The following is an 18,261-nucleotide window of genomic DNA, read 5'->3' on the forward strand; positions in this document are numbered from 1 at the left end:
GTGTACAATCGAAATCCGGTTCTCGAACGTTCGAGGTGTTCGCTGTAATTGCAGACTATTGTTAGCATTATTTCGCGCAGGAAGAAAAGTTATACCGTCTACTACGTAGTTCCGAAACAAAACGATATCTATCTGGGATCGGAATGTTTTATGTAGCACCCGTTTTGCTTTTTAAATCGATCGTGCGATACTAAATTTTACATGTATACAACGCGACAACGCGTTCCCATTGGTCTAAAGGGGAGAGGGGGGGTTGACACACGGGTCACGTACGCCCGTGAAAAATCACATTACTGTTCGTTTTACACGATGAATACCTAATAACGAGATCACAATTATGAAAGACACGCGACGGACCAGGAGAAAGCCTTAAGCCAGGTCCAGCCACGTGCATTGCAAAACACTCTTGAAATGGTCGATTTTAATAGATCGACGACAGAGATGGGCAAATTCGTTATCTAAATAAAAAATTTCGAATAACGAATTAAAGATAAAAAAGTACTACGCCATTTTTAATAGCATAACCGTGAAAATTTCAATTTTTACAATAACATAATACTTTCTTTTCGAATGAGTAGACACTTGGCAAACAATTATTTCATTTCATTAACTGTTCAAAGGCCAGGATGACGATCCCATATACTGCTGTTTTTCACGAATAAAGTTGTGCACAACTGTGGTCAACGAGCAGCTAACGACTTCGTGCAACGTCAAATCGAAAACGAACATTCTGACGCACATGTAGAAAATATCAGAAGGAATGTCTATGTATTTGTTAAATTGCTGTTGCATGTTGCTCGAGTGTGGACGGGATTTTGACCGCGCTGAGCGTATTCGTGCTCGCTGTTGCACGTGCCTGGACCTGGCTTTACGAAGCACATTTCCCTGTGTGAAAGTCCCACGACTCGATAACTTGCCCTCGCTCTGACGCGACATCTTTTTCCGTTATTCATCGCGTATATACAGGGTGTCTCAACTAACTTGATCACCTCGAATACTGACTTAACGGTACACTTTATGAAAATTTTGAGGCGTGAAACTTAAATGGCATCAAGGGGCACATCTTATGAGGTACGTTTTTTTTTGTGGGTGGCGGCATTTCAGAGATTTCAAGGTCATCTTGATTTTTTTTAACGGAATCACCAGTTTTTTGTATCATAGATCCATAGAGTATATTTACTATCTCAATACAGCGATTTCAATACAGTGATTACTTTGTAAAAAATACTTCGGCGACTCATTTGGCAAAGGGTTAATATTCTCTGTTAAATATATATATATATATGATGCTGACAAATATCAGCGAATGCACCGAGAGATTTGTTTGCATGTTAATTGTACGATGTAATTACCAGAATCGCTGACATACCTATATGTATTTCATTCGAGTTATGAAATTTTACCGTACAGAGTCCAATTTCACAGTGGTTTCGTTCTTTCGTCATTCAGCCTGGGAATCAGGTTTAATCAGAATTCCATTGTCTCTTAAACTTTCCTGTTTTCCCTGCTACTTACCTTTACTCTTGTTCTCGTTTCCCTATTATTCCCTACAAATCCCCACTTTTGGTACTCGATCTCCCCTTCAGCTTCGCGGTTTCTTTTGTTCGAGCCGCGTCAATTTCATTTCATCTCGTTCCCCTTAAATAATCCGTCTTTCTCTTTCTCAAGAATTTTCCCAATAATTCTGTTACTCTCTTTTTTCACCTCGAAACATTCCACCTTCCCAATTCCGTTCCTCGTTCCCTGAAAATTTCCACTTCATCCTCGATTAAAGTTACGACACGACGAATCGTCGATTAAGAATATGCATACACGGTCGATAATAAAATCTGCACACAATCGTTCGACTATTTCAATAGATGTTTCGTTGAAGAAACCGACCCGTACGTATGGATAATCGTAAATATGGAACCGAAAGGATCAAAGGGAAAGTTTCTCCGACGTGTAAAAGCAAAGGATCACGTGGATCGAGCACAGGTGAATCTGAATCTCCCAGGACTCGTAACAATCGCGGTACCGATTTTGGGTGAAACGATTTTTATATATAGTTTACAGAAACAACTGCCTTGGCGTACAAAAGTAACAATTAATTACAACTCGATCAGAGATATGCAACAATAACGATCCGTGAAACACTTAAAGTACATTTTACACCGTGGGTGATCACAATAACAAGATTTTACATTTTCAAGGATTCGATGACTACAATCCTCCTTTCATAGTTTCCCTTGGTCGCGATCTAGTTGTTCTTGTTGAACCCATACGTGTTCCATTCTGAAAAACAAAGAAGGAAGATCAGTGAGTAATAATCTTACGCAAATATAGACTTTTTATTGACTAACTCACTGAAACTGGTACCAAAACGAGTTCCGTTTATACCCTGTAAGGGACCTACCAGTCTTCGAATAGAGGAGCAAAACCTCGTCAGACTTTATTAAACAGTACACACTTTCGGTAATCGTTGATGTTATAAATGCATAAAATCCATAGTCGGGTAATTGTAATACTTCATTAGCTATCCAGAGACTGATTCGATTAAATTCGATGAAACATTTGGGGAGAAACAAAATAAATATGGATGGATCGAGTACAGTTTTGGTCCAAAAAGCAATTTTTGTCCCTTCCATAAAGCAACATTATCTTAAAATCGACAACTGATCCCCACCTTTAATTTTATCCTCGTATTTAAGCAGCGTCGGGTACCAATCGGCGCCGGTGTAATTGATTTCCGGCAGATCGCCGCTATAGTTCTTCGGCAAATGGCTCGACGGGATGTGCGTATGAAGGGACGACATTTTGTGCCCGTGGAAGAACATACGCTTCTTCAGCTTCTCCTTCACGAACGGTTTGAACATCGTCCAGACCATGTTGAACAGGAACGGTTGCTTCACGATGTGAACCTGGAGACAATCCAGTGGTCGTCAAATCCCTCAAAATTTCTAATGAACCCTCTTAACTATGACCCACTGGTCTCAGAAACAAATTTAAATTTTTCTTCCGCTATCGCCACCTAGAGTTTAACATCGTTTATGTGTGATCATTTCAACGTATAGTAAAACCCTCAATAGATTAACTTTTGTCCACTTCTGATTTTAATATGTACATTACTAATGTGTCTAATATTAATAATACTATAGTACCAGATGATTAATTTAATTCTGTTTTGAGATTATCGGATATATGGTTGGTCTTCCCTTTCGTCAGAAGCAACGAACGCATTTTTAATTTCATTACGAACCTCTTTGAGACGCAGCGGCATGGCCTCCTGGATGAAGTGCAGGAGCTTCATGCTAAAAGATGGCGTCAAGCCCATCACTTGCTTCATGGTCAGCCCGTCGAAGTCCATTATCACAACGGTCCCGTATATCTACGAGAAGCAAAAGTGTCGCTAGAGACTTCAATCGTTATAGGACAAAAAATTAAAATGATCCAAACGAGAGGAACTAGAGGGAAAAGAACAGGATTTTCCTGGGATCTCACCGATTCACAGTACATACATTTCCATATGCAAATAGCAAGAAGACACGAGGCACTTCGTTTTTAACAAATTACGAAACGGAATTCTGCATCACAAAAACTTTCCATGTTTACATACATCTCTCCGCTGAATAATCAAGGGGATCCGACAAACCTAACAGGAATCGGTAAAGCATTGTTGCAAATTTGAATTTATTATTCGGTGTACCATTAATATTCACCGTCTAAACGTAATCATGAATTAGCCTTTGTAGACCGTCGATAAGAAACAACGATCGAGGCTGTGTTACTCGTGGAACCAAACGATTGCAGCGTTTGGTGTCTACGAAGCTCTTGGTCGCCACCTTGTATATTCTTTGAAGGACGTTAATGAAATCTACTACACTATCCGCCTAAATAAACATAGACGTAGCCAGGTTATGAAGTGGGTGGGGGCAAAATCCAATTTTTTCCGTCCAGGCAAATGCCCACCCTCTCCTGCACCCCCGACTACGCCCATGTAAGTGAATATCTAATTCTATCTAAAAACGTCGTTTAGCTCGTTCGTCGTTTGAATCATTCCCGAATGTTCTCACCTGCGTCTCCGGCTCCAACATGGCGACGTCGTGGATCAAATAGAGCAATCGTAGTATCTGATCGGCGCTAACTTTGGACGGGTCCCAGGTCTTCCCGGGATTGACTTGCAACACCCTTCGACCCTTGTGGTCCCGTCCCTTCAGGACGTTCACGACGTTGTACTCGAGAAAAGCGACCTTTTCGTCCGTTGGCATCAGATTATCGAAGAGGCTGGCGTTCTTCTCCTTGAACTCGGCCACCCTCTTCATCAGCTCGTACGCGCTCTGTGCGTAAAACTTGCATGGTCGCAGAAAGATCATCAAAAACTCATCGTCTGTCTTGAAATATAGCGTCTTATCTTCTGAAATATCCAAATAATCGACATATTAAGATCTGATAAGCTTCTGCGATCGGGGTTTTTCGTTAATATCTCGTTAACAAAGCCTCGGATAACATTTTTGCTAAGAAAAAAGTTATTTCAAATCATCCCAGAAACCCCTTATTTCCGGGAGTCGAAACTATTTTGGGACACCCTGTATATACATACGTAATTATTTTCGACTGTTTCGTAACGCGAGGATGGTAATTTCCTTCCTGATTCGCCGGCTAATCCATGACATAATTAAGGATCGGTCGTTATCAGCGCCGAAACGAACGATTTTCATTTCACAAAATCGCGACAGCGACGGATGGCGAAGCTCTGTCCTCGCGTGCAATCCACGGAGGACTCCCCCACCCCTCCTTCCTTCCGTCTGGAAATTGCCTCTTGGTGATCCTCGTTAAGGAAATTGCAACGATCTCTATTTACCCGACGAAGTCAGGCATGGGACACAGTTTCGAGAAACGAACCGAATACCTTGAACGGAAACGACGAAAAAACGAACGAAGAAGAGAACCGAAAATGCAGTTGGGAATATCGAAATGGGTATACGAAATCCGGTTCTCGGAGATACAGTCCAATTAATTACATTTAATCTACAGTGATTCCTCGATGAATGCGACACGAGCAACGGCGTTATTCCCACCACTGGGGGCCCCCCTCTGGAATCAATCAAAACTGACTAAACAGAAGTTAAGTAGAGGCTTGGCTTCGGGTAAAGAACAAATTTATGAGAGGCTGAATACCTCTTCGCTTACTGTACATGTTATCATCGATGATTTCCTGTAAATGCATAGAATCCGCAGTCTAATTATAACGTTCAACGATCGAGAGACCTCTATCGCCTCCACATTTCTCCGTCCATCGCGAGTTTGTCGTGGCCCCGTGAACCGGAACCGGAAGGTGGGAGAGGTACGATTGAAAATTTCACGGAAGAGAAAGAGGATCGACGGCGAGCCAGCGGCGTGTTCTTTCTCCCCAGACCGTCTTTCTGATCGCTGAAACGCCCGCTATCGTCTGCACGCTATTCTGGTGTGTCATTATCAGACGAGCGATTTCTGCGGCCAGTGCAATAAGAATGTTATCTCGAGAGAGCGTGTGTATGGGGAGGAGGATTTCTATCCCGTTTGCAGCTCTCTTTGTCGCATTCGGAGGAGGGTCAAGGTCCGCCAACGTGGTGTTATCTCGCGCGTACTGATTCGGGATCGATCGGGCCTTATCGGGTTGATTATCGATCGTATCACGGAGGGAACGTTACTTGGTCACGGGTTGTTTACGCGGCTTTGAAAATTATATTTCGTCGAAATCCAGCAAACACCCGTGGAACACACGAGGCGTAACGGGGAACGAAAGAACCACAGACAAAGAGAGAAAGAAGAAGTAACTTAGGGCCCATTATAGCGGCGATAACCGTTATCGAACGAACCGGCGCGACCCCGAGAGAGAGAGTTTAGAACTCTGATGCACTTACCAATCGATTCGTATATAGATCGTGTCAACGTACTCGTCGAAACACGGAACAGTTTCGAACTTCATCGAACCATCGTTCCACCGATGTGTTCGTCTCTGGTCGATTCTACCACCAGGGGGTTGAAAACTGTTATAATATCGATTTAGGTTCTCGAAACGGTTATGACGAACCTTTTAGCCAGATTCATAGTATGTAACGATTGACCGAAGTGTTCGAACTTTCAATGAAAATTCACCAAGGTCTATTTACTTTCTTGTCGAATATTACAGATACGTTTTCCGTTCGACTGGAATGTTTGCGACATACAGTCGGACGAAATGTCACAGCTACGATTTGCATAAACATATCCGCGGTCTAGTTTAGCCAATGTGTTTCATTGTATTACGATTAATCGAGACACTCTACACACGATCGAGGAGTATGAAAAGCGATGGCTACGGAGGTGGCGGAAGGTAGTCAATCGTGGATATATCTCTTCGACAGTTTCTGTAATAAATAGACGGGTTCGTGGTTCAGTAACGGAATGACGGTACACACCGTCCGGGGTTACGTGGAAAATTCGAACGGTGTGTTATTAAAATTTGATTGCTCGCGCGCGCCTCAATGGTATGTGGTGCCGTTTCTCCAAGAATGCAATAACAGACAGAGCGAATTATAAAGAAAGGAATCCTTTTCGCTATCCATCACGCGCGATGGTCGATCGCCGGTTAAAAAACGTGTGATAAATTATCAAGAAAGTGTTCCCCATTTTATCGGTCTGGAATAATTCGGTCCACACGAATGGGTCGTGTGCAACGAATACGATCATTTTCGACAATTTTCAGGATCGTCCGACGGTTTTTCATTAAAATCCCATCGGTTCGACGAGTTTCCACCTAATTTAAGACGATTCTGTACGCAGTGCGTGTCTCCGTATTTGTGAACACCTGAATCAATGGAACACCTCGGTGACTTGACACGTTCGCTACCAGACACATCGCATACCTGCGACGCTTCGATTTCTAAGCGAGCATTTTTCAATGAAAAAGAACGTTTTTTTGCAATAATTTGTCTTCATTCTATGTTATTCGTTATCTCTGTTTTACGAAAGAAATGACTGACTACGAAAGACGTACATACACCAACGTTTGTTAAGTCTTTTTTGTTTCTTTCGATGAGTGTACTACCAAATGATCCTTAATTTTCACAGCAATCGCCCGAAACACACAAAAACATTTCATCAGTAGAGAATGATCGAAACCTAAAACAAATACGGCGGGTAACGAACACATTAAATATATATGTCTAACCGAAAAAACATCTTCTGCGAAGTCATAGACACCGATTCGAAACATTGCACAAAGAATCTCTGTACTTCGATTAAAACTAGCCCAACCGTTGTTCGGTGATAAACCCTCGACCATAAGTCGTATCGCCAGACACAAAAGAATCGTCGAAAGGAAAAAAAAACTAGAACGGTTATAACTAGACTGCAGATTTTACGCAATAATGGGGTTCTGTGAAATCTAGTAAAAGACAATATTTTCATTCGATCCAACGAGTTCTCTATTTTATTCCGAACTCAATGAGATACTTAAGGCCAGAAAGAAATTCCTACACTTGTTGCTGTTGTTATAAATTACTTTAGAAAATTGTCATTTTACAGAATGATCTGCTGTCTAAGTACAATATAGTTACAGAGAAGAATCCATGCATCTCTGAAACTCACCCTCGAGGTATTTCTTCAGGGCCTGGATCCCATCTCGTACGTTCTCCTCCGTCTCCCGTAGCTCCTTCAGGGCCACGGCCTGGGCTTCCGGTCCCGGTGGCTCCACTTCGAGCTCGAACGACATCGTGTTCGTTTGTTTTCGTTTTTTCTCCTCGTAGAGATGCCGATGATTCCCCGTCGCGTTCACGCCAGCAAAACGATCCTCCCGTCAGGACGCTCACGATATATCTGCGGGCCGATATATCTCGCACGGCGGAGAAGGAGGCCTCCTCTTGTCCACCATCTCGGATCCAATCTTTGACCGCTCAAAGTCCAGCACCGTCGCGTCCGGCATGGCGGCGATCGACGGCGTCGCTTGGCTCCGTCGTCGACGACGCCAGATTTCGTGCCGTTAGTGGAAACCGAATGTACGGAACAACGGGGCGAGCTAGCGAGCGTGTATGTCGCACGCGTCACCTGATAAAGAAGAGACGGGGACAGAGATAGAAAGAGAGACACGCACACACTTCGATCCAGTTGTACGCCCGAAGATTGATAAGCACCGATCGTGGCACACCACCGCTTGGGATCTTCTTGATTCTCGACAAACAAACACACAACACGGCTTCCCAACACCCCTGCCCGAAATCGGTCACCATATTCAAGATGGCGGTCTCTGTTTTACGCCCGGTGAATGACAGACAGGTGAGGGGCATTCTCTTGGACGTGGGGCTGCTGCTGTCTTGTGTTGCGAGGGAACTTTTACAAATATTCGAGTAATTCGAATATTCGAAGTAATCGAATTTCCATGATACGCCATTATAGTTTACATTTAAATGGTGATATACTACCTGCGAAGAAATCAATGTTATCAACGTATAGACTAGTGCATTTTATTATTCGATTAATTGTGTCAAGAGATTCGTATCTAAACTTTTAACATCGAGATAGGAAAAGTCGCCTCTTTCTAACGCATCCAACTGGTGCACATAAATCTGTAAGTTCTAATACTGCTGGACAATTAATTTCGGCATTAATGATTTTAAAAAGAAAATATATATCGGTTACGATTCTACATGTAGCCAGAGTTTTCATGTGCGTTTTTATAAGAGCAGATGTATAATCGTGATCCCAAAAAGATTTTGTTCTTTGAGCTTTGTCCCAAGTAAAAATTCTTTTCACAGTGTTCTTTACAATTATTTGTTGTTCAAAGTACTATTCGGTACAATTCAAAATTTGATCGCTTCTATTATTCGAATATCAGAAGCATCAGGAAATGTATCATCTTTCCTCGTGTCCGGGTTCTTTCGGGGTGCAGATGACTTTTCTTTCAGTGTATTAGTATGGATATCCCAGGTTGGGGATATTTAGTAACAGGTCTAACAAATTCTTCACTTAGTATTTTGTAGACTTTCTTTAGCGATTTAATAAAATTGTTATTACCTATTTACGGATTATTGTGAACGACTATTTACACGTTGGATTGTTTAACGATCAAAATAAAACGATTCCCGAACAATTCCTCGGATCCAATCCTCTCCTAACTTTCCACATTACTCTTAAGACTTCGTTCACAGGTCACGTGACACGTTCGTTTCGGTCCCGATCCGTAAGGTCCTTCCCCTTTTTGTGTATGTATGATATTTTAAAGGTCGACTATAGAAACATGGTGAATAGGCGTAACAACGCCATGGTCCTTTTTTCGTGTAAATTTATCGAGGATTACGTAAAGTAATGAGGGTTAAAGATTACCACAAACGGTTACGGGTCTCGAGTCGTTCTACTCCTATCTTTGAATGAGACTCGGTTGTATAAATATCGGTCTGACAGTTTTTTTTTTTCTACTCCTCATCCGCTATTCGTGGTACACGGTAACAATTACCGTTGATGAATTGGTAGTTAGAATGGAGAGCGTGATGGTACGTGGATGACACGGAAACCGTCGTCGAAGAGACACATCTTCAATCCAGTTACCTGTAGAAATATTCCGATGTATTGTTCAAGGTATGTTTTTATCGTGATATAATTCACATGATTACTACACGTCAGAGTAATCCTTTGTTTTTCGTGTTCCATCTCGAATCACAATACGATATACTCGTTCCCGTCCCCCATAAGGACGTTTCGCCGTTGCTGAAGTTAAATTAAATTGCAACGTGATTATATGTCGACGCGATAGCATTAATCACCTCGATAATATCAGTGTCAATGTTTTTCTTTATATCGTTCTTGGCCGTTAATAAGTCCGAACGAAATACAATTCTATTGTTCGAACACTGCGATGAAAGTGGATTTACATATCGCGTATTATAATAGCGAAGCATTTCGGTCGGATGAAAAATCTCGACACGGTGTGAAAGCTTTCGGGATCGGTAAGAGAAAGGTAAAAGCGGTCAAAATAGAAAAATCTTTAAATTACCTTCAGGATTAATAAACAATTCCTTATCGAACAGAGATAAATGTATTGAAACACACGTTACATAATTATTCGTTATCTATTGAATGATAATAAAAATGATAAACATTTTTTTTTTTCAATTTATTCGAAGATCTTATCGTCGATTTGTTAACGAAGATAATATTGCAATTTTGTTTTTTTAGAAACCCTCGATTATCGCGGAATGATTCCTTCTGAATCGTTTATATTAAATGGCCACGTAACGCGGCTTTTCATGCCAGATAGACGCACGATTAAAGTTCAATATACATGTTTCCTCTGACTCAGTTCTGGTTGCTTGACAAATCCTTCGATAAACACGAACGGGAAACGGCTACAATGTGTTACGCCAACGACGCGAAAAAAGCTGGCGTTGCAATTGCACGCTTCAACTTTGAAGAATGCAGCGATCGTGCGAGCAAATATTTGCGCAACGCCATTTTCGCATAAAAATGGAACATACCATCGTTGTGATCCTGTGTCAGCGATGAAAATTAGATTTGCATATAGAAAACCGAAACGATTTACAATTGACGCTATTGTTCACTACTTGCAGTTGTTTTTTTTTTACATCGATGTCTTTGTAAAATGTCCGCGACACTTGGCCGTTACATTTGCAAAGTATCATGTCCGGTAATATTAATCGTTGATTCAATTTGTATGGCAGACCATTTTTTTCATTCAGAATACTGAAAACAGCAAGATAACCGTCAATCTATCGTATTCGTTGAAAAATCCAAAGAACGAACGTACTCGTTTCAAGAGGATGCCTAATTTATATTCAGACGGGTTACAAAATTTTGCTTTCAGTTCAGAAAGCACATAAATCATGAAAATCGTTAAAGGTTCCGTTCTCGTAGCCGACGTCTCGTGAATGGTCCATGTATAGTTTTCGTTCCTCGATTTGAATGATAATTTTTACCAATTTTTCTTCGTCAACTAAAAACGTCCAATAATAAATGAACGTAGTACTGAAACAATTAATGAACGTTTAGAAAGAGGAATGGATAAATTACAATATTTTATAAATCTGAATAACATTTAAGCCCTGTTTTACTGAATTTATACACATATTGTTATAAATATATTGTAAAATCGTATATATACAAAATTTGGGAATTTCTGGGACATTTTGTGGCGCCCCCACCACTTTGGTGGGAGAAGGTGGAACTAATCCCAGAACTTCTTCGATAGTTCGCAAAGACGCCACCAGATGGCGCTATTATGCTGATTTTGCAGTTTCCCGCGCTTTTTTTAAAGGTATAAAATTTATTATTTTGCTATTATTTATTATTTCTCATTATTTTTCTGGTAAATTGAAGTTGGGAATAGAAGTGGAGATAGGGAATGGGATTAATGAATAACGTATTTGACTATTTTGTATTGAAAAAATTGTAAAAAGATATACAATTTAGAAAATTGTATTGTTATATTACAATTAATGGTAATATAAGACAAAGGGAAGTTTAATTCGTGTACACTACCGAACCATTTTGTATATGTATGTACGTACATTAAATATGTTATTTCTTCATTGTCGATCTTTTTATCTCGTACACTTCACTAGAAGGCGTCTTGATATCACGACCATATCGACAATCGAGAACACTCATTTTACGTAATGTTGACGAAGACATTCGCAGATGTCACCACCTGATTGATGCCGAAACAGAACACGATATGTAAAGTGGAAAATACACAACAAATCTATAAAAACTTATACATGCTTTTCTCAAGTCCATCAATGCTCCTTCGTCAATCCAGCATTACTGGTTGTGGCGACAGAAATTTGTAAACCCAGAGCAATTTCGTCATTTCGATACGATCCACAAGCTATATGTATGTAAGTTGCGGGAATGGCGCAAATTTTTAGCCCTCTGTCGGTAGTACCGCCGAAGCAAATCCGTATACACATATGTGTGTGTACTATGCCAAGCATGTAATCCCTGTTAAATTCCATAAAATTGTATGCGTCGCGCGTACGAGAAGGACAGAACAGACAGAAAGAACAGGGGAACAGAGAAGGAGTTAGATTTCGAGTCACTGCGACATTTGTTTTTCCCGTGTGGTCGCCGCGTACGCGGTGTTTTATCTACGTATTTTTTGGTGTCGTTCGTTCCTTTTTTCGGCGTCCAAGTCGATTAAAAGGAGCCAGTGGAAGGGCGCTGCGGCCCGAATTTCTTTTGCGAATGTGCAGTTTTTCCCCGTACAGTCAACGAGTTTCATTAGCTACACGATGCCCGAAGAGGAACTTCTCAAGTCCCCGATCGACGGTATTTTGCCGTTTTTACAAAGCGTGAGTGTTGAGTTTTTCATTTTTCCACCCCTTGACACAATCGACGTGTTCTTCTTCGTCTGTTACACCGCAACGATCGTCTTCCTGCGTAACGTAAATTATCAAATTCGATTAGCCCAGATACGACATGACGTATCTTCCCCTTTGCCGCTTTCGCCTTTTTTTTTTTACACGTAGCCGGCAGAAAAGTGTCGATGCAGAAGAACTAGCGCACATGTCAAATTTTATCACCCAGTCGCCGCTTATCAGCGATACAGGTCCCGTGATATGACGTTTCTGTGTATTCCCCTGAAGAATAAGAGAGACGTGTTAAAGAAGAAATGATGGGTATTTTAATGTCGAATCTATTTCTGTTGCTTATATCATTGGACCCCGCGTTTCACTCTTCCCCCTACCGCTTTTTTTTTATTTCATTTTATTTCTCTGGATGTCCATCGGACCTTCACTTTCCCGTTGCAGGTTTTATGGCCGGTGTTTTTCGTTGAGTATGATTCGACAATATCCTAAATGTTTCGACCGTCAACGTCACGGCGCATTATACGCTATTAAATGCATTAATTATTTGTCATTATGGAAATGCACTCTTTAATATGTATTCTTCTTGAATAAAATTTCTGTGCCACAATAGCCTTAGGCAGTATTCTTGTTTTCTCCTTCATTATGTAATAGTCAGGACTCAAGTACATGGATTAAATTACAAATTATTGCAGATCGAATGGAGAGATCCGTGGCTGGCTCTGTTACTGACTTTCCATGTTGCTGTGACAATGACTGCATTAATGACACGAAATCATGCCAACTTTCAAATAATGTTGTTCCTCGCTCTGTGTAAGTTTCTGTTTCAAGATTGAAGTATTACTTATTCTGTATAATCATCTTATGTATGTATTCCAGTACTTTTGGTATATTTCTCTGAGAGCATCAATGAAATGGCTGCATCTAATTGGATGTAAGTACTTGTACAATGATTAAAATCCAATACAATTATTATACTGTATTGATAATACAACAGTAACATCTACACAAAAAATGTTTAATAGGTTGTTCTCGAGACAACAGTATTTTGATTCAAATGGACTCTTCATATCTGTAGTATTCTCTGTGCCTATCTTGATGAACTGTATGATAATGATTGTAAGTACATAACAGATAAACCTGTATGTATTGCAGTGATACGAGCGGTAATAAGTGTCTATTTATATTATATTTGCAGGCTAGTTGGCTATATCAATCCAGTCAATTAATGACCAGTTTAAAGAGAGCTCAATTAAGGCAACAAGCAAGAAACCGGCAAATAGAAGATGAGTCGTCAAACATAAATGGTAATGTTATAAGGGAAAAGCAGGAATAGTCTTTCTAGTCAGATGATAAGAAGTGTAAAAAGGAAAAGCAAGATTGTACATTATTGAAAAACAAACAAAGTTTGTTTGTTATCCACAATTGGAATGGTATACTATTGCATTATGGGATCTGGCAAATGTTATTCGACAAAGATAATAGCATTTTCTAAAAAGCTACTGCCGACTTAGTCAAAGCTCTTATTCATATTGAACTTGACTAGATAAACTGTCGGTAAACCGTACTTCGAATTCTCATACCATATATGTATGATGTAATTAGTTAGAACACAGGTATGAAAATTTAAGGGTAACGTATTCCGTAATTAATTGAATACCCAAGTGTGAAAGCTATGTACGCAGTTTGAGAACTATGATAAATTATGCGACCTCTAAAAGGATATTATCTTATATTAAGGTACATTCCGACAGTTCTTCGTTTTTATTTTGACATTCTAATATGCGTTACGACTCGACGTGTTTTTGACACATTACCAGTGTACTTACTACTGTAGTACATATTGCTTCTTATAAATGTGAATAAAAGAAAAACAACACGGCATAATTAGATAATTATGGCTCTAGGTACATATGTAAGTGTATGCATGGAAGCGTGAATGAGTACACATTTTCCAGATATAAAAAACGCGATTTCGATAGCTAAGTATTGCACGTATGTTTTTAATCAGTCAAGCATCCTTGTGTTGTATATTTGTGTAAATTGAACAACAATTTCTTGCCGTTGTTATATTTAATGCGTGACTAACCAGTTTAAATAAAATATTTCTTCTTACAATTTCTTAAGTTTCTCGACTTACAATGCAAACTAAATGATCATTGGAATCCCACTGAAATTTTCATTTTCGATATATCGAAATCTCTCCATGAAAGATAAATTATTTATTTTTTTTACTATTATTAATATTTTATTTTGAAAACTACATATTTAAGTTTGGCGGTTAAAAATCTGAACAGAATATATATAGCTACATTCCTTACAATTACTTGTACAAAATACATATTTTCAAACATAGTCTTTTTTTATATACCTCGTCCGCGATGGTACGAACAGATTCTTGCGACTTACAGCTAGCTATGTAGTAACAAAAGAGAGAAGGTGTGAGATGCACACCCACCCACCGCGATGGCTCGCAAGAGACTCGAACTACATCGTATGTAACTTCTTTTCGACTGCTGCGCGGTTTCGTGTAGAGAGTGGGGATGATGAATTCCGGAAGGTCAACCATTACAGGTATTGGGCGTAGGTAATTGTACTATCTGGTTTCCTTCTTAGGCCGAGTTGAATTATTTTTGTCGGTTAAACTTCCCTCGAAGGTCCCAAACTCTCGGTACTGCTATGACATTGTACGCAAAGCCAGGTCAATTACCTGAATGTGAAAAGCACAGGGGATTGGGTGGCCCAGGGTGGCCTACAAAAAACAAACTGCATTTACGAAACAACTCGTTCGAAAATAAAGGAAAATGACCCACTATTTAGTCGGCTAGCTCAACAGACATACAAATAAAGAACTGTCTGGGAGAGAATTTGCATCAATTCGCATATTTAAAAACAAATGGGATTTCTAAGTGAAAAAGGGAAACTCATCAGAAAATACTAATGACGCCATCCATGGCAAAACGCTCAAGCTACTTGCCAATTAGTAAACAACTTTTCTAGCTAGATGGCAGCGTTGGAGACCTAAAAAAACCTGTAATTGTAACAAACATTATTTAAACCCAGACTGTATTATATTAACAGCTCTTCATTAACATTCCGTAGAATTCGAAGAACTATTTTGATTCACAAATAAATATTCTTTGATGGTTTTCTGTTTGTGTATTTACCTTAGTTAGTATTAATAATCTGTGAGAAAAAGTACTTCAAATTCAACACATATATAGGTACACGTTTCTTAAAAAGGCATTTGGTAGAAAGTCTGTATTGATCTGTATCATTGATATAAGTTACGCACTTTAATGTGGTTTAAGTGAATTTTTTTAAGTTGTTATAACGCGACAGTTTTGTGACGGAAGACGTAGTGTTGGCATGTTTACAACAAAGTAGCCTGTCAGATCACGTATACAATGGTTGTTTGCAAATATTATCGGCAAGGCAATTGCCGCTTTGGACAGTATTGTCAATTCGAACATATAAATACATTTGGTAAGAACAAATTCGAATCGTGTACTTGTTGATGGTAAATTTTTCTTTGACATTACCTCGTTCATTTCATAGGAAGTACTCCGAAAGTTGACTCTTATAATCAGGATGAATTTACGGCGTACGTATTACTAAAGTATAATATATCTTAATCTAACATTAATGTATCAATCTCCAAACTTTACATTAAATTCAGAAGTATTTCATTAATCTTTTTATCACTGAAATAAGGGTGGCAGTTGCAAAGGAAGTACTCTGTGCCGAGAGGGGAGGCCAATGGCTTTTATCGTGCTTTGCACCCCTCAAACAGAAACCACCTATTCCTGGTATGGAAGATTTATCTCCAGAAGAAGTAAGATGGGAGATGTATCAGGCACAAAAGAATGGGATGGTGGAACAGGCAGTATATATATGCATCCATAATTATTAATATATCTTTTTTTATACATACTACAAATATTTGTAAGTCATTTGGTTCTTAATCTTTTGCAGAAACTACGTTTTCAACAACTGTGTCAAGATATAAAGGCAAAAAGAGATGCATTGAAGAATCCTACTCGTGAGACAATTGAGATGCTTGTAAGTGAACCTACAAACTTTCAATGTGCTTCATTAAATAGTAATAATGAACTGAATAAATTCTTACTGCAAAATGCTTCTTTTTAGAAAGAGCTCCAGGGAACAGGTCAGAAAAGTAAGTTAACCACAAGTGGAAGTATAATTAGAGTCTTCAAATTTTTCACTCGTAACTCTTCAAACAGGTCTTCCTGGAAGTACACCAACTTCTAATGTATTCGGGAATAAAACATTTGGAAGTCAAAGCAGCCCCTTCAGTGGAGGTTTCACTCCTATTAGTAGTACATCAATATTTGGAAGGACCACTACATCCAATCCTGTATTTGGTGGGACTCCTAATTTTGGTAGTGGATTGGGCTTTGGTAGTGGAACCAGCACTAACTCTGTCTTTGGTGGAACTACAAGTACTACTACTACATTCAATACAGGACAAACTGCACAGGCTTTTGGGAATACTAGTTCTATTTTTGGGGCAGGAGCATCCCAGTCTGTTTTTGTACAGCCCAGCGTGTTTGGAGCATCTAGTTTAGTCAACAACGCATTCGCTAGGCCTCAAACGTCGCAAGCAGCGACACCAGGATTCAGTGGAGTGACCTCCGCCCCATCCTTATTTAGCATTTCTACTTCTCAATCTAGTTCTTCCATGTTTGGGGGAGCTAAAACGTCTACGGCCAATCTATTTGGTAGTTCCGCGACTTTACAGACTACTAACTCAGTGTTCGGAACAACAGCTCCATCTGGGGCATTCAGTTCTGGTATGTTTTCTCAGTCGAAGCCTGCATTTGGAGGAGCACCCGTTTTCGGTAGCGCAGCAAATTTTGGAAATGCAAATGGACCTATGTATGGTGAACAACCGGCATTTGGTGCCTCTAACATTTTCGGCGGAAGCAATACTAACGCCCCGACTTTTAGTTCGGCTGCTCAATCTACAAATACTTTCGGAGCTACCGCGTCTACGTCGTCTGCTGTAAACTTATTTGGAAATATTCAGACTACACCTGCTATCTCTACGTCTAATGCAGCTCCGTTCGGTACAGCCACTCCCACAACCAGTAGTCCTTTTGCTTCTGGAACATCACAGTTTGAAGCTAACAGTTCAACCGCTAGTCCTTTCTCAAGGACCACGTTTGGCATAACCACCTCTGCCAATGAAACTGTTGGTACTACGGTTACATCATCCACCATACCATTTGGTATCACAAATACTGGACTCGGCTTTGGAACCTCTAGCACTACGACCTCTACATTTGGTGAGGTGAAAAATTCACCTTTTGCTACCACCAATACTACAGCCACGACTACAACTACCAATCCATTCGCACTAAGGACACAGCAGATCACTTCACCGTTCGGTAATTTTACACAAAGTCAATTGGCTAATACTACCACCGTGTCCACCAGCGGACCATTTGGTAAATCTCCATTTAGCGTCACTATGACCGTCGCTGTCGTCGATGACAGCGTTTACTCGGCAGTAGATCAATTGACTGACGACGAGAAGAGCATGTATATGGCAGAGAAGTTTGCCTTCGGTAAAATTCCGTTGAAACCACCTCCCAAAGACATGAGATAACAGAATGCGTGAATGCTTCGATGGAATGTTTACGCGCTGTGATATTGATTTCCTATACAACTGCGATTAAGATATATCTCGCAGGATTATAGTGATAAAAATAATATATTTGGTGTTAGTATGTCTCGTTTTGATAGAACCCAATGACATGTTCCGTTTATGATCGTTTTAAATTGTAACGAAATAAATTAGATAGTAAAATTAATTAGATTCCTATAGTGAATTCCAACTGACTCATAATGTGAGACACAATTAAATAAATAGTGAATATCTATGTATATATAAATCAATCTGTTTTAATTTAATCAATTA

The 18,261-nt window shown here is 39.8% G+C and overlaps 3 protein-coding genes across 3 annotated transcripts; 2 read left to right on the top strand and 1 right to left on the bottom strand.

Annotated features, from left to right (window-relative positions):
- Window positions 1–2,027: 2,027 nt before the first annotated feature.
- Window positions 2,028–7,808, bottom strand: LOC107192333 (clavesin-2). Its single transcript, XM_015581553.1, has 5 exons — window positions 7,591–7,808; window positions 4,053–4,393; window positions 3,239–3,367; window positions 2,666–2,900; window positions 2,028–2,274 (listed from the first exon to the last, which is right to left on the bottom strand). The coding sequence occupies exons 1-5, from the start codon at window positions 7,712–7,714 to the stop codon at window positions 2,240–2,242; spliced, it is 864 nt and encodes a 287-aa protein (XP_015437039.1). The 5' UTR covers window positions 7,715–7,808; the 3' UTR covers window positions 2,028–2,239.
- A 4,180-nt stretch (window positions 7,809–11,988) lies between these two features.
- Window positions 11,989–13,653, top strand: LOC107192336 (transmembrane protein 18). The gene is made up of 5 exons (XM_015581556.1): window positions 11,989–12,302; window positions 13,013–13,130; window positions 13,197–13,251; window positions 13,343–13,436; window positions 13,516–13,653. Exons 1-5 carry the CDS (start codon window positions 12,243–12,245, stop codon window positions 13,651–13,653), a joined length of 465 nt encoding a protein of 154 aa, XP_015437042.1. The 5' UTR covers window positions 11,989–12,242.
- A 1,831-nt stretch (window positions 13,654–15,484) lies between these two features.
- Window positions 15,485–18,257, top strand: LOC107192345 (nuclear pore complex protein DDB_G0274915-like). Its single transcript, XM_015581570.1, has 6 exons — window positions 15,485–15,803; window positions 15,876–15,921; window positions 16,032–16,203; window positions 16,293–16,379; window positions 16,467–16,494; window positions 16,562–18,257. The coding sequence occupies exons 1-6, from the start codon at window positions 15,725–15,727 to the stop codon at window positions 17,947–17,949; spliced, it is 1,800 nt and encodes a 599-aa protein (XP_015437056.1). The 5' UTR covers window positions 15,485–15,724; the 3' UTR covers window positions 17,950–18,257.
- Window positions 18,258–18,261: the final 4 nt, after the last annotated feature.

Source organism: Dufourea novaeangliae, unplaced genomic scaffold, assembly GCF_001272555.1.
Source record: "Dufourea novaeangliae isolate 0120121106 unplaced genomic scaffold, ASM127255v1 scaffold335, whole genome shotgun sequence".
Taxonomy (NCBI): domain Eukaryota; kingdom Metazoa; phylum Arthropoda; class Insecta; order Hymenoptera; family Halictidae; genus Dufourea; species Dufourea novaeangliae.